Source organism: Mus pahari, chromosome 3 (assembly GCF_900095145.1).
Source record: "Mus pahari chromosome 3, PAHARI_EIJ_v1.1, whole genome shotgun sequence".
NCBI lineage: Eukaryota > Metazoa > Chordata > Mammalia > Rodentia > Muridae > Mus > Mus pahari.
Window position 1 is genome coordinate 134,658,074 of NC_034592.1, and position 26,288 is coordinate 134,684,361.

General features: G+C 48.4%; 1 protein-coding gene across 1 annotated transcript in view; it reads right to left on the reverse strand.

Annotated features, from left to right (window-relative positions):
• Trib3 (tribbles pseudokinase 3) overlaps nucleotides 1-4,143 on the reverse strand; it is a 6,858-nt gene extending 2,715 nt beyond the window's left edge. The window contains exons 1-3 of the mRNA XM_021194046.1: nucleotides 3,946-4,143; nucleotides 3,145-3,435; nucleotides 178-470 (exon numbers count right to left, since the gene is read on the reverse strand). Coding sequence (XP_021049705.1) covers nucleotides 178-470; nucleotides 3,145-3,435 — 584 coding nt within the window. The 5' untranslated portion in view covers nucleotides 3,946-4,143. The remainder of the gene's footprint in view (nucleotides 1-177; nucleotides 471-3,144; nucleotides 3,436-3,945) is intronic.
• Between the last annotated feature and the right edge of the window lie 22,145 nt (nucleotides 4,144-26,288).

Here is a 26,288-nt window from a genome sequence, read left to right on the forward strand (position 1 = left end):
TTTTTTTTTTTTTTTTTTTTTTTTTTTTTTTGCTGCTGAGGATGGGAATCCAGAGCCTTGCATATGCTAAGCATATGCTATACTTACCTTAGCTCTTCCTAAGTTACTCTGCTCCTCTGGATCTCAGTTTCCCCACCGTGGCCCACCTCTCAAGTGTGCCTCTGAGGTCACACTCACCTCTCACAGTTGCTGAAGACAAATCGACGCAGCTTGAGGTCGCGCAAGACAAGTCCGTGCTTGTGGCAGTGTGCCACGGCACCAGCCATCTGCCGGAAGAGCCCAACAGCCTCGGACTCGGGGATACCGCGGCGGCTGCGCACCAGGCTGTGCAAGTCCCCATGGGTCTTCGTGAAAAAGGTGTAAAGGCGCTGAGAGCCCAGCAGGACTTCTGTGGGACGGGCCACGTGCTGGTGGGTAGGCAACCGGGCATAAGGTGCCAGCACCGCCTGGGCCTCGCTGGAGGGGTACACCTGGAGACAGAGTCAGGAGTAAGCATAAGGGACCTAGTAAAAGGGGACACCCAACTCTGTGAGCTATGAGCTACACATACAGAAGCCCTTGCTTTGCAAGTCACTTATAGCCAAATATCAGCTGAATCTCTGCAAAGCCACACAGGTCAGGAGACCCCGGGGCCACAAGGCCAGCAAGTAGCACATTTGGGACTAGAACCCATGCACCAATCTCTGCTCTAAGCTGCCACCCTGTGTGATTTAGGCCTCAGAAACTAGGCTGTAACCCACACAGAAAATCACTCCCGGAGGCAGATCACCACCATAGCCTCCCTTCTCCCACATATCCAGCATAAGAACAGCCAGCTCAATGGCCTGTCTGCAGCCCCTGCTCAGCTGACCATTGCCCCTGTTCTCTTGCTGTCCACAGTGCGGCGCAAGTAAGCCCCAAACCATATAGTCCAAAGAAATAAGAAAGCTGCTAAGACCCAGAGTATTTTATATTGCCATCTTAGAGACGAAACACAGGACCTGTCTTTGCTAGGCAAGTCTTTGCTGGGCTGGTATTTTAGAAGGGATCACCTATTTTAAAAAGTGTGGGGCTGGAGAGATGGCTCAGCGGTTAAGAGCACTGACTGCTCTTCCAGAGGTCCTGAGTTCAATTCTCAGCAACCACATGGTGGCTCACAACCATCTGTAATGGAATCGGATGCCCTCTTCTGGTGTGTTTGAGGACAGCTACAGTGTACTTAAAAAAAAAAGTGTGAGCTTGTCATAGTAGCATACTTGGCAGAGACAGGAGGATCTCTGAGTTTGAGGCCAGCCTGGTCTACAAAGAAGTTCCAAGCTAGCCAGAGCTATACAGTGAGACTCTGAAGTGTGGACCCACACGTGACTCAGGAAAAGAGACCTGAAGGATCCAAAGATAAGCCTAGGAAAAGTTCCCTGTTGGGGGCATAAGCAGCGCAAAGGCCCTGAGGTAATCAAGACATCAACCTGCTCTCAAATTGCAGGCAAAGCTTGCAGGTGGTCAGGACAAGGAGAGGAGGGAGGAAGTCATATGGGGGCGCCGCGAGGCAGCTGGGATATGTGCGCAGAGTATGTGGATATACGCTGGAGGCCTGCTAGGAGCTAGGATTGCAGAGCTGAAGTGTTCCTTTGTTGTTTTTGACTTTAAACTCAGGCATGCTGTAAAAAAATGTAAGTAAAACACGTGATCTTAAAAGAAAGAGCTAGGGTAGGTAGCACGGAGGAAATAAATACACAGGCTACTTTTTCTTTCTCTCCCAAAGCCTGGTCCTGTCCCAGCACCTTTGGACCTCTTTATTTTGGGTAAAGAAGGGTTGAGCTTTCATTCATATATATATATACACACACGCACCCGTGTGTGTTTTTGTGTGTGTGTGTGTGTGTGTGTGTGTGTGTGTATTCTTTTGAGACAGGGTTTCTCTGTGTAGCTCTGGCTGTCCTGGAACTCACTTTGTAGACCAGGCTGGCCTCGAACTCAGAAATCCGCCTGCCTCTGCCTCCCAAATGCTGGGATTAAAGACGTGCGCCACTACTGCCCGGCGGGGTGAGCTTTCTGAAACAAGGTCTCTTTTGTGTCTCCCTGGCTGTCCTGGAATTCACTATGTAGACCAGGCTGGCCTCGAACTTACAAAGATACACATCTCAAGTGCTGCTGTTAAAGGTGAGTATCACTATGGCTGGCCCTTTGTGCCTCCTGTACCCACAGCCGGGACACACTGCCTTTGGAGCCTCCTCCTTAAGCCTCCTGACATGCATGGCCCTTTGTCATCTGCAAGGCCCTCCCAGGCTTCCCTATGTTCCCCTGCATCCCTGCATCCCTCCTCCTCTCTTTGCTTCTCCTTGCCCTCTGACACCAGCTTCATTTCCATCATGCTCATCATTGCCTGGGCTCTTCTTTCTGGTGTGTGCACATGTGTGTGTTCCTGTGGTGGGCAGAGGAAAGTCTCCGGTGTCATTCCTCAGATGCCACCCAGTTTTTGTCTTAGGATTTATTTTTAATCATGTGTGTGTGTGTGTGTGTGTGTGTCTGTCTGTCTGTCTGTCTGTGTACGGGTATGTGCACTAGTGCAGATGCCTGAGGTCAGAGACCCTGGAATTATACAGTGGTGAGCTGCTTCAAGCAGATGCTGGGAACAGAACTTGGGTCTCTGCAAGAGTTTCATGCTCTCTTAATCACTGAGCCATGTCTCCAGCCCCTTTAGTCATTCCCTTTCTCTCTTTTCTCTACCTGAGATAGAGTCTCTCACTGACCTCCGAACAAACTCGCTGAATAGGCTAGCTGGCTGACCAGTGGTCTGGCTCCAGAGATTTGCCTGTCTCCACTTTCCCAGTGCAGAATTACAAGTGTGCAAGCAAGAGCCCTGGATCTAGACTTGCTTTGATTTTTCAGGCAGGTTCTCAGCGTGTACTCTAGGCTTGCCTGAAGTCCGGAGCCACCCTCCTGCCTTAGCCTCTCCCGTGCTGGGATTACAGGCATGTGCCACCACACCCCGCTTGGCTCTGGTTTTTTGGCCACAGCAAGTGCATTGTATGTATGGTGCTCCATGGAGGAATGTCAGTTGAGGAACCCAGTGATAATCTACAAAGTTAGAAAGCTGCAGTCCCCTGGATTCCGGGCCTTTTGCAGGGCTCTGGGATGCTAGAGGGGAGAGCCCATGGATTATACCTTGCAGGTGTACTCTGTGCCTGTGGGGCAGTGCAGGGCCCGATAGCTGCAGCTGCCTTGCTCTCGTTCCAAAAGGATATAAGGCCCCAGTCGGGTTGCAGGGGCCACAGCAGGTGATAAGTCTGAGGCGGGAGGTGGGCTGAGGGGCAGCAGGCTGGGGGGTGGTCCGGGCTCAGGCTCATCTCTCACTCGTTTTAGGACTGGACACTCGGCATCAATATTGTCATCAAACTCCAACGGTTTCTTCCTGCAGGAAACATCAGCAGAAGCAGCCAGAGGGGTAGCTCGCATCTAGAGAACAAGGAAGAAAGACTGTTTGGTATCCCGTATTCTCTGCTAGGACCCTCCGGACAGAGAAACACCACACTGGGTTTTCCGAAGCTCTCAAATGCAAGGACTGCTAGGGAAGGAAGGGACCCGCGAGGAATGAAAGGTTTAATAACTCAAGAAGGAAAGCTGAGCATAGGGACGCACCCCTGCATCCGCAGCACCCTGGGGGCTGACTGGTGAATTCCCGGTCAGCCTGAGCTGCATAATAAGCTGGGGTCAATGGCTCAGGCTGAGGGCGTCCCCAGACGGCGAAGTAAAGGAGCGAGAGAGTGAGAGTGAGAAGAGTGAGAGTGAATAAAAGAGAGCGAGACCAAGACAGAGAGAGAGAGAGAGAGAGAGGGAGAGAGAGAGAGAGAGAGAGAGAGAGAGAGAGAGAGAGAGAGAGAGAGAATATTCATGAATACGCCTGGACTCCCAGTGACCCTCTTGCTAGACCCGGGTAAACCCCTGTCGCAGCTCCCTACTGGGTACCTTGTCCTGGGGCCTCAGAGTCGCCTGCGCCCGTGGACCGCCGCCAGCCTAACTGAGCAGATCTCCGTGCCTCCAGCACGCTGGTGCCAGACCCCAGCCGTCACGTACTCGGCAGCAGCCGCTTCCGCTGCTAAAGTGCTGCGGCACCGGGACGCGGGCTCGGATCCACGCCCGGCTGATGTAAACCTGAGCTAATCTGCTGCTGACGCCCAGCGGCCCCGGATTGCACCATCTGCGACCCGCCCATGTCGCCGAGTGTGCTCCGCCCTCACCTTCAGGGCCACACGCCCCCAACCCCGCCCCCGCCCCCGCCCCCAACTCCTGAAGTAGCACTCGGAGCCAGCGACTCTCATTGTAGTATTTTATACCTATTTCCCCCTATATGAAATGAGAATAGTGGAAAAAAGAATGAGCGGAGGCTGTTTAAAAATCTCGTCAATCCCCTCCACCCCTTACCCCGTAGTCGGGCAGAGGCAGGTGGATTGTTGAGTTCGAGGCCAGCCTAGTCTACAGAGTGAGTTCCAGGACAGCCAGGGCTACACGGAGAAACCCTGTCTCGAAAAACAAACAAACAAAACAAAACAAAACAAATATCGCCTCCACACCCCACTAAGGACCGGGCTAGAAGCCCCAAGCTCTGCATGCATCCTGGGAACCTTCCCTCCAAAGCAACCCTTTCAAGTGTGCACCCAGTTCTGCTGTAGCTCAGAAAAGCCACTTAGCGCCCAATCTGGCTCGAGGTGTGGCTCTGTGAGAGTACAAAGCCAAAAACAACCAAAGGAAGCAGAGCTTCACTTCCCTTCTCCGTAAAATGCTGCTGTCTTCACACGGTCGGTCGGCGTGAGCATTAGTAAGTGAGCGTTAGTAAATTCGTGTGCACAAAGCTCTTAAAACAGCTGGTGTGACATACACCTAGAATCTCAGTTCCTCGGAAGCCTGAGGCAGGAGGATGAGTCTGACGACGCAGCTCTCGAACTCGCAGAGATGTACCTGCTTCTGTTCCCCAGTACTGGGACTAAAGGCCTTGTTATCAAGCTAAAAAGAAATGTGGCCGGGCAGTGATGGTACACGCCTTTAATCCCAGCACTCCGGAGGCAGAGGCAGGCGAATTTCTGAGTTCAAAGCCAGCCTGGTCTACAGAGTGAGTTCCAGGACAGAACCGGGACTGCATAGAGAAACCCTGTCTCAAAAAAAAAAAAAAAAAAAAAAAAAAAAAAAAAAAGTAATGGCTGAAGCAGGACTGTAGCTCAGCCACAGATCAATCTCCTAGTCAGTGAGTCCGATTCCCCAGTAACAACAAAATGTAGTCTATGGGACTTGTAGGCCCTCAGTAAATAGATGGAGCCGCTGGACACTGCAGGTGGAGGGATATTAACAAGATTCCAGCCACAGCTGAAGCCAGACATAGTGAGGCTAATCGTGGTGGTGACAGCTACCCCCATTCCTCTACCCTGGCAAAGCCCCAAAGGCCCAGGGCCTTTCCCGATATCTTGATACTTGAGTTTATTCAAGTCAAAAACAAACTTCCCCCAGGAAGAGCTACGGGGAGGCAGGGTCATGCCACGTTTGTTTCTCTGGTTCTAGAAGCCAGGGAACCAACTCTCTTGTGTCTCCCTCTCCCAACCCCCACACGCCCCAGAGGATTCTAGGATCTAACCTGATCCGGCTGGGGAAGGGATGAATGAACTTCAGAAAGGAGAGCAGGGCCTCAGAGATGTGAGAACCCCAGGGCAGAAGGATGGTTGTTTTCCAAGCACCACATCCGTCGCCTGTGTGCTCAGAGCTTATTGGATCTGCCAGGCTTGCTAGGATGCGGTGGACTCAAGGTAACACCCTGGCTACTCTCAGCACACAGATCTTACAAATCAGCAAAATAAAACCAAGAACCGCAGTAATTTAAAGCAGATCGTAGCTCTGGGCCACAGTGGTGCTGCCTTGAATCTCAGCACTCGGGAGACAGAGGCCATCAGATCTCTAAGTTCAAAGCCAGCCTGGTCTACAGAGTGAGTTCCAGGACAGCCAGCATTACACAGACAAACCCTGACTCAAAACAAGCAAACAAACAACACTGAATTTAAAACATAATTTTTAAAATGGGGTAATGGCCAGGCCTGGTGGTGTACACCTTTAATCCGGGCACTCAGGAGACAGAGACAGCCATTCAAAGACATGTGGGTCTGAGGCCAGCCTGAGCAGCGTAAGACCCTGTCTCAAAAAAAGGTTTTTGTTTCAAGAAATTATTTTTAGTTGTGGTTGAAGAAAAATGAGAAAGGAATTCACTTTACGAATCTATCATATTTAGTACATACTAGACATATTATCTCAACTGATAGTCAAACAAAATTGCCAATAACAGTATACTTTCTCATACTAATAACCTAATAACCTCAGAATTTTTTTTTTGCTTTTGTTTTATATCTTGTATGGTTTGGATGTTGTTGTTGTTGTTGTTGTTTTGTTGAGACACTGTGTGTAGCTGGAGTTGGCCTTGGATTTCTGATCCTCCTGCTGTGGTGACAAGCGTGTACCACACTGTCAGTGTAATGTGGTGCTAAGGACTGTGCATGCGTGCCTAACAAGTACTCCTAATTGATTACATTCACAACCTCAGTTTTCTTCTTTTCTGTTTTTTTGAGATAGGATCTTATGCGGACCAGGCTGGCTTCACAATCAGTGCTGCCCACGCTGGCCTCCAACTCTCCATCCTCCCACCTTTAGCTCTCACATGCTGGTAGAACAGGTAGGGGCATCACACTGGGCCTGACCCAAAGGTCTCTCTGTGTAACCTAGGCTGGTGTCTAACTCTCTTAGGGCTGAGCTTACAGGCCCCAGGCACCACTCCTGGCTTTCCAGTGTGTGACATTTCTTTTGAATCCAAAGGATCATGGAAATTAAGCTATAACTGTTCAGCCCTGTGTGGTAGCCCATGCCTGTGATCCCAGCATTTAGGAGGCTGAGACAAGGGAATGGACATATATTCAGCCTGAGCTACAGAGCCCTTATCTCAAGAAACAAAACAAATGTGGGCTGGCAAGATAGCACCGAAGGTCAAAGGCTCCTGTCACCAAGGCTGACAGTGTGAGCTGGATCCTCACACCCCACATGAGGAAGGAAGAAAACGCACCCACTTCCACATTCACACACACACACACACACACACACAGAGAGAGAGAGAGAGAGAGAGAGAGAGAGAGAGAGAGAGAGAGAGAGGAGATATAGAAGTGTATACCATACAAACAAATGAATTATTTTACTAAGAAATAAAAACTGGAAGAGCGTTGAAATAAGTCAGTGGGAGCACCTCTGTCCAGCCCTGGGACAGCAGAGGAAAACTGAATCCCAGCAGAGGCTCTGCTTCCCCTTCCCCGTGAGGCTCTGCAGCTTCAGCAGTGCCTTGGGGAGAAAGTCTTACTTCAGACTTTCTGTGTGTTTCACTCTTCTCTCTTAAGAACTGGAGAGCAGAGCTCAGCTCAGAGGCTTTAATCAGAACTGGATTGAGCTGGCATTGCATAATCTTGTTTTGCTCTTCTGGTATTTAATTTTATGGTGACCTCTATTTCTTTTTTTTTTTTTTTTTCCCTGTCGTGCTGGAGACCAGACTGGGGCCTTGTGCTTGTTAGACAAGTGCACAACCACTGATCCCTGGCCCAAGCACTCTTCCTAGACCACTGGAGGCTGAATCTAGGCAAGACCCCTGTCACTGAGCTGCGGGCCTCGTCTTTTGTCTTATTTTTCTGTTGCTGCTGCTGTTGTTTGTTTGTTTGTTTGTTTTGAGACAGTGTTTCTCTTTGAGGCCCTGGCTATCCTAAAACTCATTTTGTAAACAAGGCTGGCCTTAGAACTCAGAGATCTACCTGCGTTTGCCTCCCAAGTACAGGAATTAAATTTGTGTGCCACCAACACCTGGCTTCCTTTTTTTTTTTTAAGATTTATTTATTATATGTAAGTACACTGTAGCTGTCTTCAGACACCAGAAGAGGGTGTCAGATCTCATTACGGATGGTTGTGAGCCACCATGTGGTTGCTGGGAATTGAACTCAGGACCTCTAAAAGAGCAATCAGTACTTTTAACTGCTGAGCCACCTCTCCAGCCCCCCCTAATATTTTTAAATTTTAGATGCACTGTCTCACTGAAGTTTCCAGGCTGGCCTCTAATTCAACCGCATCGACAAAGCAAACCCAAACCTTGGATGTGCTATTATTCTTCGGCCTCAGCCTCTTGATTAGATAGCATTATAGACACGTGCACCAAGTCTAGCTTAAAATGGACGTTTTATTTATCTTTTAGTGCATACTGTTTTATTTTAGTTTTCATGTGTGTCTTCCCACCCTTGTACCACAGCACCCCATGTGGAGGCCAGACTGTGACAAGCCACAGGAGTCTGTCTCTCCCACCACGTGGATCCCAGGATTGGGTTTAGGGTGTCAGGTTAAGCAGCAGCACCTCCGCTGCTTAGCCATTCCACTGCCCGAAGATGGACATTGGATCTTATGATTGGTTTTTCTGAAATAGGATCTCACTACAATTCTGTCCGGGCTGGCTCTGTAGCCCAGGCTAACTTTAAACTCACATTGATCTGCCTGCCGTGCCTCCTGAGTGTTGGGACTAATGGTATTCTTGGGACATCCACCCCCCATCCACCCCCTTATCATCTTTTTATTTGTGTGTGTGCATGTACACTGTGTGTGTGTGTGTGTGTGTGTGTGCATTTTTGTGTGTGTGTGTGTGTGTGTGTGTGTGTGTGTGTGTGCATGCAGAGGCTAGAAGAGGGCATCGGATCCCTGAGAGCTAGAGTTACAGACAGTTGCTCACAGTTCAGTGTGAGTGCTGGGAACCAAATTCAGGCTCTCTGTAAGACCAGGAAGCACTCTTGACCACTGGGTCATCTCTCTGGCCCTAAAATGGATATTTAAAAATCACTTCAGATGGAAAATTGTTATTTGCCCTGAAAAAGAAGCTGAAGGATTGGAGATATTGCTACATTGATATAATGCTTGCAAATCATACACAAACCTAGGTCCAATTCCCATCGACACATAAACCAGGTGGGGTGGTGCATGCCTAGATCCCAGTACTTGGGAGGTCATGGCAGGACACTGGGAAGACAGATGGGCCAGCCCATTTGGAGAAGATACAGGTGTGTGGGTGATTCAAGGGCTGCAGCTGGTCTGTGTTCCTCTTGGGGAGCCTTCTCTTAGGGACTGGACTTCTCCCTTTCCCTGGGGTCTCCTGTGACCTTCCCACAAACCTGTCATCACCCACAACCTCCACAGGCTGCATCCAGGAGAGGCAGGAAGATCAGAACAGCAGTGACACAATGGCAGCATGGAGTGACGAAGGGACATGGGCCACACCCTAGCAGGCCTCTGCTGATCCCGTTTTCTACATACGCATGTGATCCTCACCAAGCATCCTGGGAGCCTGGGAGCAAACTAGTGTCAGAGAGCAGAAGGACCTGCCCAGGGAACACAAGAAGCAGCTGCGACTTGAATCCAGGGTTGTCTGTCCCCAGACCACAAGCACCTGCCATTTCAGGAGTTTAGTGAAGTGGAGGGAAGACTGAAGCAGGGGTGGGGGAGGGATTGCGATCCAGCCCTCCACAAAGGTGAAGGGCTTTGATCTCCTTCCCTGTGGGAGAAGGAGCTGGAAGGCAGCAAGGGAAGAGCTGGTCCTGACTCTGACCTTGTCTGACTTGAGGTGATCTTGAACTACCAACAACTCCTCCCTAGGTTCATGCACACAATTACTTATAATTTTGGTTCTGTGGTTTGTGTTGGGGGTGGGGGTGGATGGGACATGCAGGGACCTCCAAATTTCCAGGAATCCTAGTTTCCTTACCTTCCAGCCACATCCACCATCTGCACGTCCTAAGACTGAATGAACACGTTGCTGAGTCATCTGGCCCCTCTCCAGCCTTTCTTCCTGTCTGGAGGTCAGGGAAGCAAAGGGATTCTGTGTGTTGAGTCCTGGCCACTGCCCAGCCCTTCTATTTCTGAGAAAAGCTGGGGGAGGGGGAACAAGAATTCAGCCAGTTGCATCAGAAAGCCTTGCACACGATACTTACTCTCCTGGATAGACACAGCCCTGCCTCCAGGCCCCACCCCAGCCTGCTGCCCTCGGACTCCAGTGAGAATTGTGAGCTCCCTTGGAAGACCCCAAGACAAACTGGCCTTCAGAGATTGACCAAGGGAAGTCCAGCTCTTCAGAAGTGATGGGTAGCAAGGACTGAGACAGGTGCTAAGAGGACTTGGGCTTCTTGGTGATTGTAAGATACTCCCCAGGGCCACACCTTTAATCCCAGCACTTGGGAGGCAGAGGCAGGCAGATTTCTGAGTTCAAGGCCAGCCTGATCTACAGAGTGAGTTCCAGGACAGCCAGAGAAACCCTGTTTCAAAAAAAGTAGAGAAATGGGACTAGGCCAGTGTCTTAGACATTGACTGAGCCCTAATCCTTAACTCTGGTTATAAACTGAGCCCCAAACAAACCCAACTCTAGAGCTAGACATCCTGTTTCCCATCAAGAGGGCATAGAACTGGGCACCAAGAGCCTGGCACTTGCTCCTTGCCCTGCTGTGTTCTGGTCCTCTCCCCACAGTGCAGGCCAGCTCATGCATTGGACATACTGGCTGCTCCTGACTAACCAGAGCCTAAGTGGCAGGGTGAAGCAAGCATGGAGTCAGGCAGAGACTCTGGGATGGCTAGACAGGTGCTGAGTCAGTACAGGAAGGACTCTCTGGAGCACTAAGCTAAGGGAGAGTGTGGGAAGTCCTGGTCTAGAAGTTTCCCTGTGCAACCATCGGGATGTTTATTTTGTTTTGTGGGTCTGTGGCTGTTGCTGTTGCTGTTGGTTTGTTTGGAGTCAGGATCTCACTATTAGACTAGGCTGTCCTTGAACCCTCTGCATTCAGACCTGTTCACTCCATGATCCTGCCCACTTATGATCATTTCCTACTTCTCATCCACATTGTTCTCTACTAGAGCCCCAGAGTCTCCTGTCCTTCTATGATGAGACTTTTTATAAACAGGATTATGTATGCTTTTGTTATTTGCTTAGTGCCGCTCTGGCTCCAACTCCATTCAGTGAGCATCTGTCCATCCATCTTTCCAACAGCAATGATACCATGTATCCACTTACTTATTTGTTAAGTATTCATCAAACACTGCCACTTGTCAGGCTGTGTTCCAAAAGTAGGTGACACTGCAAAGAGAATAGATAAAAAACAAACAAAAACAAACAAATAACAACAACAAACAGTGCTTCCATGAACTGCAGAGATAGCTCAGCTGTTAAAAGCACTGAGTGCTCTTCCAGAGATCCTGAGTTCAATTCCCAGCAACCACATGGGCGCTCACAACCATCTGTAATGGAGTCTGATGCCCCCTTCTGGACAGTTTACTCACATACATAAAATAAATAAGTAAATCTTAAAAAAAAAAAACAGTCAAAAACAGTGCTTACATGTATTGGCAGGTGCTCGTGGGGCAAAGGAATGGAAGACAGGGAGAAGAGAGGATGAGGAGTGGGAGGTCCTGGGTGGCCGGTACAAGGACACCAGGAGACCTACCAGAAGTCAACCACACAGGCTGGGACAGCTGCTGCAAAGACTCCCAGAGCATAGGGCAAGAGGGTAGCTATGGTGCTTGAGGTCTGAGGAGAGGTCAGACCATCTTTGGAGTCCTTTGAAGGACTCTGGGAACAGTAAACTCTTGGAAGGGTTAAGCAGAGGAAGAAAGTGGTCTGACTTTGAGAGTAGGCGCCTGGGTGTAGGGAGACGGCCCAAGAGCACTTGTTGCTCTCACAGAGGACCAGCTTTTGAGTCACAGTCATCAGTAATGCCAGTTCCATGGCATCTGATGGCCCTCTTCTGGCCTCTGAGGGCACAGTCATGAGTGTGGTGCACATCCATGAATGCAGGCATCCATGAATGCAGGCATGAATGCATAAAATAAAATGAATGAATGTTTTTTTTTTAAAGTTTTAAAAGTTGAATAAATGAATTGGGCTCTTGGAGGGAGCTGTGCTTGGAATGGACCACAGGAAGTAAGGACAGCAGCCGATGAAGCAGAATTTGTGATAAGCCGAGGTGTGTGTGCGGAGGTAAGGTTTCTGGGGACACTGGTACACAGGCACACTATTAGGTCCTGCGAGGGCTCAGAGGGTATAATGGTTTGTATATTCTTGGACCAGGGAGTGGCACCATCTGGAGGTGTGGCCTGGTTGGAATAGGTGTGTCACTGTGGGTGTGGGCTTAAGACTCTCACCCCAGTTGCCTGGAAGTCAGTAGTCTTCCAGTAGCAGCCTTTGGATCAAGAAGTAGAACTCTCAGCTCCTCCTGCACCATGCCTTCCTGGATACTGCCATGCTCCTGCCTTGATGATAATGGACTGAACCTCTGACCCTGTAAGCCAGCCCCAATTAAATGTTGTTTTTATATGACTTGCCTTGGTCATGGTGTCTGTTCACAGCAGTAAAACCCTAACTAATACAGAGGGTAATAGTGCTTGGTGCCCAAACAATGCACGCCCGATGACTGGAGTCTTATCCTTGGAGCCCATGCAAAGTGAGAGGAGAGAAACAACTTGACAAAGCTGTCCTCTAACCTCTGCATGTACCATGGTACATACATGCACCTCCACAGACACCCCCCCACACACATACCCCATGCCTTGTGTCCCCGGCCTGCCATCCTGATCACATGGCTTATAGGAGCTTTTTTTTTTGTTGTTGCTGACCAACATTTTACAACCCAGGGAGGGAAAAAAAATCAAAATCCCAAATTGTGAGTACAATTTTCACCGAATTCATGACCCTTTCAATATGTGTCACTTTCTTGTCCACTGTACAAGACAAATCATCATAAGATGGGGGTATGTTAGTCATATGTTTTGTTTGATTGTTTGAGACAGGTTCACTGCATAAACCAGCCTGGCCTGGAACTCACAGAGAGCTTTCTGCCTCTGATTCCGGAGAACTGGGAATGAGATTCATCTGTATTTCGGATTGCAGCTTTATTTCCATTTATATTTGAATATTTATTTATTTATTTATTTATTTATTTTATTTCTGGTGCTGGGGAATGACTACATGGTCTTGTGTATGTAAGTATGAGCTCTGCCATTGAGTCTCTGAACAATGGAATTACAGGTCCTACTGGGATTTTTAAATGTGGGGTGAGAGAGAAAAAGAGGCACCAAGGGCACCCCTCAGGTTCTTGGGCCGAATGAAGGCAAGTGAAGAGCTTTACCATTCAATGAGAAGGCTCAAGCTGTTTGGGGAAAGCCAGAGCCTGTCTGGTTGGATGAATGGCCTGTAGTTCAGGGTGTCCTTGGTGAAGGTCCAAAGACGCAAGTGAGACTTGGGCTATGGGACCAGTTGCTGAGACTGGAAGGAGCTGGGAAGGAAGAGACCAGGAAAGTGGGCAGCGTGGCCACCAAAGGAGAGAGGGAAGAGCAGGGAGGAGTTGACAGTGCCAAAGGGAACAGTGTCAGTCTCTTTGGTGAGGTGAGAACAGACAGAGTGAATATATATCTTAAAAATCGATGTATTTGATTGGCTTATAAATATGGTCTGGGTAGTTCAAGAATGGCCCTCTTCACACTGGAGAAGCTGAGAACCCTAGAGCAGCTCAGTCCACGAGTCTGGATGCTTCTGTGGTCTCGCCTTGAAGCTAAACACCTGGAGAACTCCTGAAGCGTCGTTAGACTTCAGTCTGCACCAGAAGCTGGAAAAGGTTGGGTTGTGATATCAGCAAAGGAATAGAGCCGCCGTGGTGACAGTAGTAACAGCAACAGCAGGCTAAGTGAACTCGCCAGTAAGTCATGAAGACAATGAGGGGAAAAGCTGAAGTTGTCCCTTAAGGTCTCCCACCAGAATGTGCTGCTCTTGTTTAAGGTTGGTCTCCCCACTTCAAATAACCTGGTCATGAAAATACTTCCACAGATATGCCCAGTGGTATATATATATATATATATATATATATATATATATATATATATATATATATATATATATATATATATATATATATATATATATATATATATATATATATTCCTTGATTTTAGATACCAAGTTACAACCAAGATCAATCATCACAAGTCCATCCCTTGTCAACTTGACATCCAATACCATCTCTTTAGAGCTACAACTTTCCTCTCTGTCCTTAAAGGTTCACAACCATATTATAATGCCAAATGCACTCAGTCAAACTTCAAATGTTCCTAAAGTCTTTAATAATTCTAATACTTTCAAAGTCCAAAGTCTTTTAACTGTGAGCTCCTAAAACATAAAAACCATATTCAACACTTCCAATATACAATGCTACAAAATAAGCATTCTTACTGTAAAATGAAGATCAGGCATAGCAAGGAATGATCAGATCGAAATACATCAGGGAAAACCCTGAGTTCTGCAACACCATGACTGGCACCTGGGGCTTGTGGTGAAGTTCCAAACTCTTCCACATTCCTCTCACCAACTAGTTCCAAAGGCCTAAGAAACACATGGTCAGATTTAACACAGCAACAACCCCACTTCTGGTACCAATTTCAATCTTGCTATCCGTGGCACAGGAGTTAGAGCCATTGGACTTTATGACAGACTTTTTAGCTTACAGAGGAAGAAAGATGGCTAGGTAGTGCACAGTGAACAGTAGGTAGACATGTGGATAGTGGGTGGTGGCTGAATAGATATGTGAATGACTTGTCAATAGATAATCTTTAAGATTACATTTTTTTTTTTGAGACAGGGTTTTTCTGTATAGCCCCGGCTATCCTGGAACTCACTGTATAGACCAGGCTGGCCTCAAACTCAGAAATCTGCCTGCCTCTACCTCCCAAGTGTTGGGATTGAAGGCATGTGCCACCACTGCCTGGCGAAGATTATAGTCTTTAAAGCAGGTTTTTAATCCCAGCACTTGGAGAACAGGAGCAGATGTAACAGCAAGAAGTAGGGGAACTGAGTCTCATATACAGTCTGCTCAGTCTAGTTAGAGTGAATAAATTAAGGACAAGAAGAGGGCTAGAGACATGGCCCAGCCGTTGAGAATGTTTCATGCTCTAGCAGTGGAGTTTCCAGAACCCATATCATCAGGCAACTCATAATTGCCTATAGCTCCAGCTCCAGATTTGATGCCTCTGGCATCTACAGACACCCACACTCACATGTACAACCCCCACACAGACTCACACATATACAGGGCTTAAAATAATAAATAAATAAATAAATAAATAAATAAATAATAGGGTTTAATGCTGAGAAGAGAGAGATGGGAGATGGCTCAGTTGGTAAAACTCTTGCTTCATGAGCATGAGGAACTGAGTTCAATCCTCAGAAGGTGTGACAGTGTGGAGGTGTGAGCTTCCATGGACGTGTGGAACCTGCGCAGAGGAAGCAGCAAGGTCTCTTTGTTGGCCATGTGCATGGCTGGTGCCCATGGAGGTCAGAGAAGGACATCAGATCTCCTGGAACTGGAGTTATAAACAGTCATGAGCTGCAATGTGGGTGCTGTGAATTGAACGAGGGCCCTCAGGAACCCAGGGCTCTTAACCACTGAACCATCTCTCCAGCCTCTTTTAGGGTTTTGAGACATGTGTCTCATGTTGCCCAGGTTGTTCTTGAATGCAGGATGTAGCCAAGGCTGTCCTTGAGCAGCCTTGGATTCCAAGTATGTACCACCACCACATCAGATTCCTTCTGGTTTAACCAGATGTCTTGAGGAAGACAAGCTAGTCATTCAGAAGGACCCTCCTGTCCTCCTGTGAGTCCTTGCAAGTTATAGATGCCCCAGTAGGGATGCAGACCCTTGCCCTCCCCTGTGACAGGATGTCCAGGCTTCTGTCCTACAAGCAAGACTGGTGTTCAAGCAGGTGCTGTGCAGAAACCCTTAGAGCCGACTACCCACGCATGGCGACTCTGAGTCAAAGTACATTTGATCCCTCCGTGGGGCTTGTCCCCAAGCCCCTCTGCCTGCTTCCTCACTATTTCCACAGCAGAGGCAGTTCTCCAAACTTCTCATCTTTGCCAACTTGGAAAAATGGAAGTGCCCTTGTGTGACTTTTCAGGAGCTCTCTCTGGTTCCGGTGGGTGAGTGAAACTTTCTGTACTCTACCAGCCTGAAGGCAAATGTGCAGGGACCATGCTGGTGACTGGGGCACACTTGTTGGGAGAAGGCACTGAGTAGTGAGGAAGGGGACGTGACCTACAGTTTCTTCTGCCAGGGCTCGCTCTTCCTCCATACACGTCCACAGCCTCTCATAACTCCACATTGGCACCCACCCCACCCAGCCCCTGCACTCCACCCCCCCCCATACACTGATCCCTCTCCTTCATAGGAAAACAGTCCCTCTTCCTGTAATTTTCTTTGGCCCTGGGGTTCCAGAAGTCTGGGCTGGGTAGATACCCTGTGCTTCTGTCTGAATCACAAAATCACAAGACACTGGGGAAGAAAACAGACTCTGAGGCGGTCTTTCTAGGTTCTTAGCTGTGGAACAGAATCAATATGTGAATACTGGTTTGTCTGGCAGAAATGGGTGTCTCCATGGTAACTCTAGCCTCTAAAATTATTTGCATGATGCTGGACCAGCCCCTTAGCCTCTGAGTGTTAAGACCCCTGCCTGTTCAGCTGGGTCAGTGATAAAGGAGCTGATCCCTGCTGAGTCCTTCATGTCTAGCCAACTCTCTAGACTTGTTTCACAACCTTGCTCTTGCCCTTGAACCTGTCCAGCTCTCTCTGCCTCTGAGCCTTTGCTCCGTGGTCCTGTCTTTCCAGTCATTTCTTCCTCCCAGACTCACACACAAAGTATACACCTTCCCCATCTCCTCTGTCTCCCACTCAGAGCACTTGCCATGGTTTGACCTGCTGTCTCTTAGGTGTTACATGTAATGTAATTTGTCCCTCCTGCTCTCAAAGATTCTCTGAAGTCTCACGCAGGCCTGGGACCTACAGGTGTCCACTCAGTGAAGGTCTGGGCCAGGAACTGCTGGATGCAGTGCTTGGTGGATTCTGAGAATCCCATAACTCCCATTGTTGCTTATCACTACATAAGCCCTAGTGACCAATGTTTCATTTGCACATCTGTCTGAACTACTGAGGGCTTTGTCAGTGCTTAGAAATTTGGGAATAGGGACTGGTAAGATGGCTCAGCAGGTAAGAGCCCTGACTGCTCTTATGAATGTCCTGAGTTCTGGTCCCAGCCACCACATGGTGGCTCACAGCCACCAGTGATGAGATCTGACGCCCTCTTCTGGTGTGTCTGGGGTCAGCTAAAGTGTACTTACGTATAGTAATAAAATAAATCTTTGGGCCAGAGCAAGCAGGGGCAGACCGGAGCGAGCAAAGGTCCTGAAAGTTTGATTCCCAGCAACCACATGAGGGCTCACTCATGGCCATCTGTGCAGCTACAGTGAACTCACATGCATAAAATAAATGAATAAATCTTTAAAAATAAATAAATAAAATTGAAAATGAAGAAAATAAAAAAAGAAAAGGAAAGAAATTTGGGAATACATCTAGGAAGAACGCATGTACATGGGCCAGAAGAGTAGCCTCTGGCTATGTGTTTCCCCTATGTCCAAGTCTTCTGGTAGAGAAGTCCACGCTGACAGGATCAGGGATCTCTGAGCTGGGAGGAGTCCTGGAGTCTACACTGAGGAGACCTTTGCCCTGTAGCTGAAGAAGCTTTGCATGGGTGCTGGGTCTCACATGCGCCAGGCCTAGTTGTTGCTGTGCGGGGCAGAAGTGGAAGTCTGGGAGAGAGATGTCCGGACTGTGGTCTAGGGGTACATGCAGTGGCAGACAGCTGTGTGCAGGCACGTGCGCACACACACACACACACACACACACACACACATACCACTTGTGCCTCCAGATAAGTCATAGCAAGGTCAAAGGGCTTGGGTCATTCCATGTTCCAGGAGTCCTTTTCGTCACCAGGCAGTGGGCAGGGTCAGGTGGATATTGTACACCAAGAACCCACAGCAGCCATCCAGAACCACTTCAGATAGCCAAGTGTGTGTGTGTGTGTGTGTGTGTGTGTGTGTTCTGAGACAGTGTTTCACTATTGTAGCCCTGACTGTCCTGGAACTCACTGTGTAAACCAGACTGGCTTTGAACTCATAGAGATCTCTCAGCCTCCATCTCTGGAGTGCTGGGTTAGGTTAAAGGATGTACTAAAATACTTGATCACTTATGATCTCTAAAATGGCTACCTAGTGCGGTAACCCTCACCCCTGTATTTCCAGCCCCTGAGAAGCTGAGGCAGGACCTCCAGGCTCCAGATCAGCCAGGGCAACAGAAGGATGACCTCATCTTTTAAAACAACAGCAGCAACAACAGAAGACTTGTGAAAAGAGATGAATCCCCACCTTCCCCTATTCTTCCCTCTGGCCCTTCCCACTGGCCTGTCTTGGGGGGGGGGGCAGTGAAGGGCTCCCTCCCTGTAAACCCCTCCTCCACCTGCACTCACACACCCTCTTGGTGTATACACAATCAGATACCATGCCCTGCAGCTCCTCCCCGCCAAACCAGATCAGGTCTGGCCCCTGCCCAGGTGTTCGCCCCAGAGGGCATCCTGTTTTTCTCTTTTGCCTCTCTCGGCCCCGAGCACGTGTCCCAGATCGGATGCTTATGAAATCCTCTGTGTTCCTCCCTCACCAGGTCCCTGGTGGCATGCAGCCCAGAGCTTGGCTTTGGTGAGGCTGGGACAGGAAACTTCCAGCTCTGCTAACAACAACCCCGCCTGACACATGAGAGGAAGGATAGGCTCTGGTCCTATCACCAGGAGTGACTGTGGAGTACACCTGTGAACATGGGCTCACAGGAACATGTGACATCCAAGGCCACAGGGAATGTCAGTATGGAAACCCAACCACAACACACCTGTTCACTCAGGTACACGGGCGAAGCAGTAGGACCAGGGCTCCAGTTCCCAATCATTTGCCGACTGGGAGGTATCAGCCAAGCCACTTCACCTTCATACAGTAAGTGCTCAATCAGTGTAGCTACTAATACAGTAAGTGCTCAATCAGTATAGCTACTAGGAAACAAACGAAAAATAAAACAGTAGCAGAGAAAGACTAAATGCACAGGGGGTTCTGTCAGTGGATCTCAGACCTCCTCCTAATACTTGACACACATGTGAGTGTGCACCAAAGAGCATCCTGGAATGTAACATGCTTACTGAACTTATGTCTGATTTCCATCCATCCATATGTGTCTAGGAGTTCGAATGGAGCTACTGTTCACCTCCAACAATGCACACCATTCCACGGTGATACTCGGAGGTTCTCTGAGCATGCATCAGGGGCAGGAGATGATGTTCATTGAAATAGACAGGTACGCTGCCTCTGTCTGTGGGTCTGGGCAGCGTGGCATTTGAGGGCATGGTCCTCACCCATGGCAGGTTGGCGAGTTTCTGCACTGTAGGTGCTGGAGGCATGAGGCATTCTGGACGTGCATGGTTTCAAGCCCACTAGCTGATCAATCCCAGGCAGGTTGCTTGCATGCACATATACTATGCCCCACTTTCTGTGAGCTGGAGGCAGTGATAAACACCTTCACATCTATAGATGTACAAAACCAAAAACCTCTAGAATCTCCAGAGGACAAAACCTAACCCAGTCAGGTGCTAGATATGTCACTATTATTGGTTATTTCTAAGACAGAGTGTCACTATGTAGCCATGATTGGTCCCAAACTCACAGATCTCTCTCTCTCTCTCTCTCTCTCTCTCTCTCTCTCTCTCTCTCTCTCTCTCCTCTCTCTCTCTCCTTCTTCAAATGCCAGGTTGGTCTTGAACTCACTATGTATCCAGGAATGGCTTTGAACTTCTGATCCTCCTGCTTCTACCTCTCAAGTGCTGGGATTACAGACATGGGCCTCACCTTGCCTATGTAGTACTGGGATTCAACCCCAGGCTCTGTGTTCGCTAGGTAAGCATTCTACATTCCCCAGCCCATGTGCTTTCTGAATCTCCCTGTTTTTCCCCTGTGATATGACACTGTATCACCCCTTACAATGTTTACCCTGGTCTATTGCCTGGTCCATTGTCCTGTTGGCAGAACAGGATGTCCCTCTAGACTGTGAGCCCCTGGAAGACAGGCTTCTGTCTGTGTCATATCTAGTTCTAGTCTGTGTGGCTTGGCTTTCGCTTTCCATAATAGCTTACGTTTATTGGTTCAGGTGTCAGACTCAACAGGTTTCCAAACAATTTCAAGGATTCAGGGTCCTTGTCCACCTTTTAGAGACAAAACTAATAGAATCAACAGCCAGGCAGTAGCCTTTAATCCCAGAACTCAGGTGCAGGAGGATGGCTCAGTGGTGAAGACTGATGGCTGACCTCTGGAAGAGCGCCATTCCCATCACCCGTGTCAGGTATAGAACATCTCCAGCTCCAGGGATCCAGCACTCTCTTCTGACTTCTGTGGGCACCCATGCACATGTGGTATATGCTGCCCCCCTCCACACTCATAAAAGAAAATAAAATTTTAATTAAAAAATGAAAACAAAACAAAAGCAAAACATAAGGTTCAGAGAGGTTGAGACATGCCCTTGGGTCACACAGCATCTAACCCCAGCTTACCCTCACAGGGTCTAAATGGAAGAGTTGGGAGAAAAGTCTAGAACAGGCTGCTGCTCATTTCTGTCTCTCTGGCTGTTGGAACACCCCTAACCTCCCCCCAACATCTTCCCTACCTCTGTCAGCTTGGCTTTCTTGCTCCTTGGCTCCCCGCCCCAGCCATGTTCCCAGAAATGAACCTCTCTATTCTGACTAGGCATGAGTTAGAAGTGGTTCTCTGAAATAATTTAGTCCACTGGATTTACAGCGTTGGTGGGAGGAGGCAGCTTGCAGGTGGTGTGTTGGTTCAGAGCTCTGGCTACTGATTTAAATAGGCAGAGCAAGGTTCAGGCGTGACTCCGTGGTAGAGCGTTTGCCTAGCATAGCTGAGGTCCTATATTCAGTCCCCAGTACTAGGGGTAAATGAGGGAGAGAGAGAGAGAGAGAGAGAGAGAGAGAGAGAGAGAGAGAGAGAGAGAGAGAGAGAGAGAGAGAGAGAGAGAGAGAGAGAGAGAGAGAAACAAAACCCACCTCTCTATTCTGGCTGCATCTCTGGAAGGGAGAGAGACTCCCTGAGGGACAAAGACCTTCCCTCCCAGGTAGGAGAGCCTTCGGAGCAGCTGCGATTCCATCTGAGGAGCACCAGGGGGCGACCTCTATCACTCTGCCTCATGTCTATTAGCTGCCCCTCTCCAGGAGCTCCTGGCACAAAGCCTTGTGTTGTCGGTTGTGAGGAATGATCTACAAACAGCAGTTTAGTTCAAGGTCAGGGCTTCCACGTTTCACAAGCTGAGCATAGTGGCACGTGTCTGTGACCTCAGCACTCGGCAGGCTCAGGCAGGAGAATGAGGAGCTATATATCAACTTAGAAGCCTGCCTGCCTGGGTGAATGAGACACTGCCTACGGAAGGGGATGGAAGGAAGGAGGGAGAGAGGGAAAGGGGAGGGGGAGTTGCGGGGATAGGAGGGAGCAGTTACAATGTAATAGTGGAATTGTAGCACCTGGGACGGAGGAAGATCAGAAGTTCAAGGTCATTCTTGGCTGTACATAGAGATCCAGGACAGTGTGGGCTACAGGCTGAGAGTGGCGGAGGTGAGGGCGGGGAATGGGTGTTTGGCACCCTCTTCTGGCCTTCACTGGCACTGCATGCATGTGGTGCACAGACGGACATGCAAGCAAGTGTATCATCATGCCTGGTTTCTGGGGTTCCAGTGGCTTAGGGAATTACACTGGAGTCCACAATTCACCAACCGATCTTCTTCCCAGACTTTGTTTCCCGTTTGTAGACAAGACCTTGTATGTAGCCATGTAGCCCTGGCTGAACAGGAGCTCACCTTGTAGACCAGGCTGGGCTCAAACAAAGTTCCTGCCTCTGCTTCTCTAGAGTCAACACTCTATTTATTTAAATTAATTAAATTTTATTAATTATTATTTAATTAAATTTAAATTAAAGATGTACTCTTATTTATTTATTTATTTTGTTTGTTTGTTTGTTTGAGACAGGATTTCTCTGTGTAGCCCTAGCTGTCCTGGAACTTTCTCTGTAGACCAGGTTGGCCTTGAACTCACAGAGATCTTTCTGCCTCTGCCTCTCAAGTGCTGGTGTTAAAGGCATGCACAACCACTGACCCCAATTTTTAATTAATACATTTTTAATAAAACATTTCAGGGCTGGAGAGATGACTCAGTGGTTAAGAGCACTGACTGTCCTTCCAGAGGTCCTGAGTTCAATTCCCAGCAAACACATGGTGACTCACAACCATCTTTAATGGGATCTGATGCCCTCTTCTGGTGTGAGGACAGCAACAGTGTACTCTAATACATAAAATAAATAAATCTTTTTTTAAAAATGAATTCCAGAAAATACACTGGATTCCTAATTTCCCTGGGAAAATGTTCTGTTAATATAGTGCCAGGGAAGTATTAGTAACCCCCTCCCCCACTCCAAAATGTACAGGAGCTATCCAATGCAAATCACAACAGGGTCTTTATTCAAGCTAGCTCGGGCCCCTCAGCCCATCACCAACATGCAGGACAGCTTTGGTGGGGAGGAACCCTGAATATCATGGGGCATAAGGCTTTATGGGAGGCAGCAAGAGGGGGCTGAGTATTTCTAGCCTGGCAAGCATCTAATTGGAGAGCTACTATGGCCTTTAGCATAATCTGGTGCCGAGAGTCAAACGATAAGCTTCGTTTCTGCTTCTCTCTGCATCGGCGGTCGTCAGGCTTGTTGGGAATTAACTTGGAAATGCTGGATTTGTTGGGATTAGCCTAGAAACTGAAGCCAGGCTTGGGTTTTGTTGGGGGAATAACTTGAAAACTAATGCTAGGTACAAGCCTGTTAGTTTACCCGAGTTCAAGTTTTCTAAAATGAAGCCTGAATTTAAAAGATTTGGCCTCTCACTAGCATGTGCTCGCCTTCCCATCTAACAGCAAGAGATGACCAGACTGGTGGCTTCTCAGGTTGCGCTCCCAGCTTGGGACCTCCAAGCTGAGAGACACTGTAGTGTGGCCTGGTCTGTGGCTCAGAATGCCCTGTCTGTCGCTCACGAGCTGAGTGTCTTTGAACCAGTAGCTTGAAGGTCTTTAAGCTTCAGGCTTTTCCCTATATAATCCAGGTGTTTTGGTCACCAGCTCTCTCTCTTCTCTCACACACTCTCCCTGCACTTCTTGTCTCTGTGTGGGCTCTGCCCCCTCTTCTCCCCCCACACCCCCACCCTGTCTGCATGGTGATTTTGCTGGGACCATTCTCTGAGACTAGTGAACCTGCCCGAGAGCTGACCCCACGTGACCCTGTTTTATATTTTTAAATTTGTTTGAATTGGCTTATTTCACCAACAGAGAAAACCCATTACTATAAAACTCAGACTGATGGGTTTTTAGGGTGTGGAGAGCTGAGACCTCTAGGTAGTTTCAGACACTCTGCCTGATTCAGCCTCTCAGGTGCTACGGATCGATTTGTTCATTACACACTTACTGAGCTTCTGTGAGTTAGACGCCATGGGAGGCATCTGTAGGTACAGGTCCTTGACCCTACAGAGCTTACATCAACAAAGCAGACAGGTAGTAAACAATGATATAAGAAGCAGTGTAGGAGCTGGGCGTGGTAGTGCACGCCTTTAATCCCAGCACTCGGGAGGCAGAGGCAGGCGGATTTCTGAGTTCGAGGCCAGCCTGGTTTACAAGGTGAGTTCCAGGACAGCCAGGGCTATACAAAGAAACCGGGTCTTGAAAAAACAAAACAAAAAAACAAAAAAAAAAAGAAGCAGTGTAGGCTCAGTGGGTAAGAGCACTGACTGTTCTTCCAAATGTCCTGAGTTCAAGTCCCAGCAACCACATGGTAGCTCACAACCATCCTTAATGAGATCTGGAATGTCTGAAGACAGCTACAGTTTAAAAAAAAAAAAAAAAGCAGTGTATTGAAAGATGGTCAATATCCAAGCACAATGGCACTTGCCTTTAATCCCAGCGCTCAGGAGGCAGAGGCAGGTGAATCTCTGAGTTGAGGCCAGCCTGGTCTACAAGGTGAGTTCCAGGACAGCCAGATCTACATAGTGGGACTTTGTATCAAAATTAAAAAAGAAGAAGGAAAGAAAAGAAAAGAAAGAAGAAAGGTGATCAATGCTATGAAAAAGCAAAACCAAAACCCAGGGTACACAGAGAACAGAAAAATGGGGTACACTTTTTTTTTAAATAGACTGATGGGGATGACTTTTGAGCAGTCTTTTCTATTTTTTGAGACAAAGTCTTCCTATGCCGCACCACCACACCCTGGTCTTTTTTGAGCAGTCTTGAAGGAGGCTGGGGAACTGACCACTTAGGAGGGGCAGGCTGCAGCTGGAACAGCTAACCAAAATCTGGGAGGCTGGAGCCTGCACTAGTGCTGGAGGCACTGAGAACTGGTTTGACTGGTAGCAGGATCAAGGTCACAAAGGAAGGCAAGCATAGTGGCAGCAAGTGGGTGAAGCCTTGTAAGCTTCAGGGAAACTCTGAGCTTCACCAAGCTACTTAGGAGCAGACCCTGAGCTTGGTGGAGCTTGACCTAAGTGCCTGTCCAGCTCTAGTGTAGAAATTAGAGTTAGGAAGTATGATGTGCATGGGAAAGTGGGCTCCAGATACCAGGGAGATGCTGGTGCTCTGCCCAAGTGGGAGAGAGATGGTGATAGGCCAGATCAGGGCACTAGCTTGGCCCAGGACATGGCTGGGGACAGGATCTGTGTCCAAGGTTGACTTGTGCTGGGTTTGAGGAATGAGCAAAGAAAGTGATCAAGGCTTGACGGAGCAACTGAAGCTGCTCGCCATCACGGAGGCAGCAGAGCGGCTGCGCTGGCTTGCGTGGAACAGTGGGACAGCCTGGGTGGCTGACAGAAAGTTCACTCTGTAAGTAAAGCAGTTGAAAACACAGGCCTAGGGGTCAGGAGCCAAGTTTGGGAAGGATGGCTTTTCCTGTCACACTAGCTTGTGTTGGAGACATGAAACTCTTGTCTGTAAAGCATGGAGAATGGGGTTTGGCCTCACTCATGTCCTGCAGAATGGGCAGTCGCTCTATCCCGTCTGTGTGTGTGTGTGTGTGTGTGTGTGTGTGTGTGTGTGTGTGTGCGCGCACACGTGTGTGCACATGTGTTGGGGTCTCTCACCTCCACTAACCACTCTCCCTCTAAACATTATATTGCGCCCCCTACAGGCGCACAGAATTGCTACTGAGAAGACCTCCCCAGTTCTCCCATAATGCAGCGTTGTCACCGCCCACTCGCTCGGCCCCGCCTACCAGATACATGACCGTGCGGCAGAGAGTTTTCAAGGGGACTCAAGGGCAGGCTAAAAACCTTTCCTTGTACTTAAGAAAGTCCGATTAATAAAAATCATGCTCTGATCAGCAGACCGACAGGGCATTCATTTTTCCTTTCGCAGCCTATCCTCTTTCAGGATGTTTAAGCTCTTCAGTACGAACCCAGTCCAAATGTGTGTGTGCATGTGTGCATGTGAGTGTGTTTGCGCATGTGCTTGTGCACTTACATGTGTGTGTGTTTCTTGCTAGACAGCCCACACTGGCCTTGAAGCTGTACACTTTTCCTGCACCAACTCCTCAGTGGTAAGCTTCCAGGCGCCTGCTTCCATGCCAGGTTCTTAGGATCCTGGCTTCTAACCCTTCTTCTCCACATTCCTCTCAGGAATGAGTCATTGATATCCTTCCCACCCAAGGACAGGAGGGAGAGCGATCCTGGAGCAATGAACCAATAAAGCTGTCAGACGCAGCCTTAGACACCTGACTTCCTATCTCTGACCATTAGTGATCTACCTCCATTAATAATCTGACCATTAATAACCTCTCTCCCACCCCCCATTACAGAGATTCTCTATGTAGAATCTGGCTGTCTTTGAACTTTATGTAGACCAGGCTGGCTTCAAACTCACAGAGATCCACCTGCCTCTTTCTCCTGAGAACTGGGATTAAAGGCTTGAACCACTACTCCTTGTTTAATAATCGTTTTTTTTTTTTTCTTAAATGACTGTCCTAGAGAGCAAATGAGAATATAGGACTTAAGCACATAGTAGGTCTCAGCTAGAAACCATTTCATTCCCCATCTTCCAATGATCTACAACAGTAGAACAGTAGATCAGTAGATCAGCTTCCCTATCCTGCAACTTTTTCTACAGCTCTTGACCTGTGTGGTGACGCCAACAAAAAATTATTTTTGTTACTACTTCGTAATTTTACTATTGTTATGAATCGTAATGTAAATATCTGCGTTTTCTGATGGTCTTAGGTGACCCTTGGGGGTCG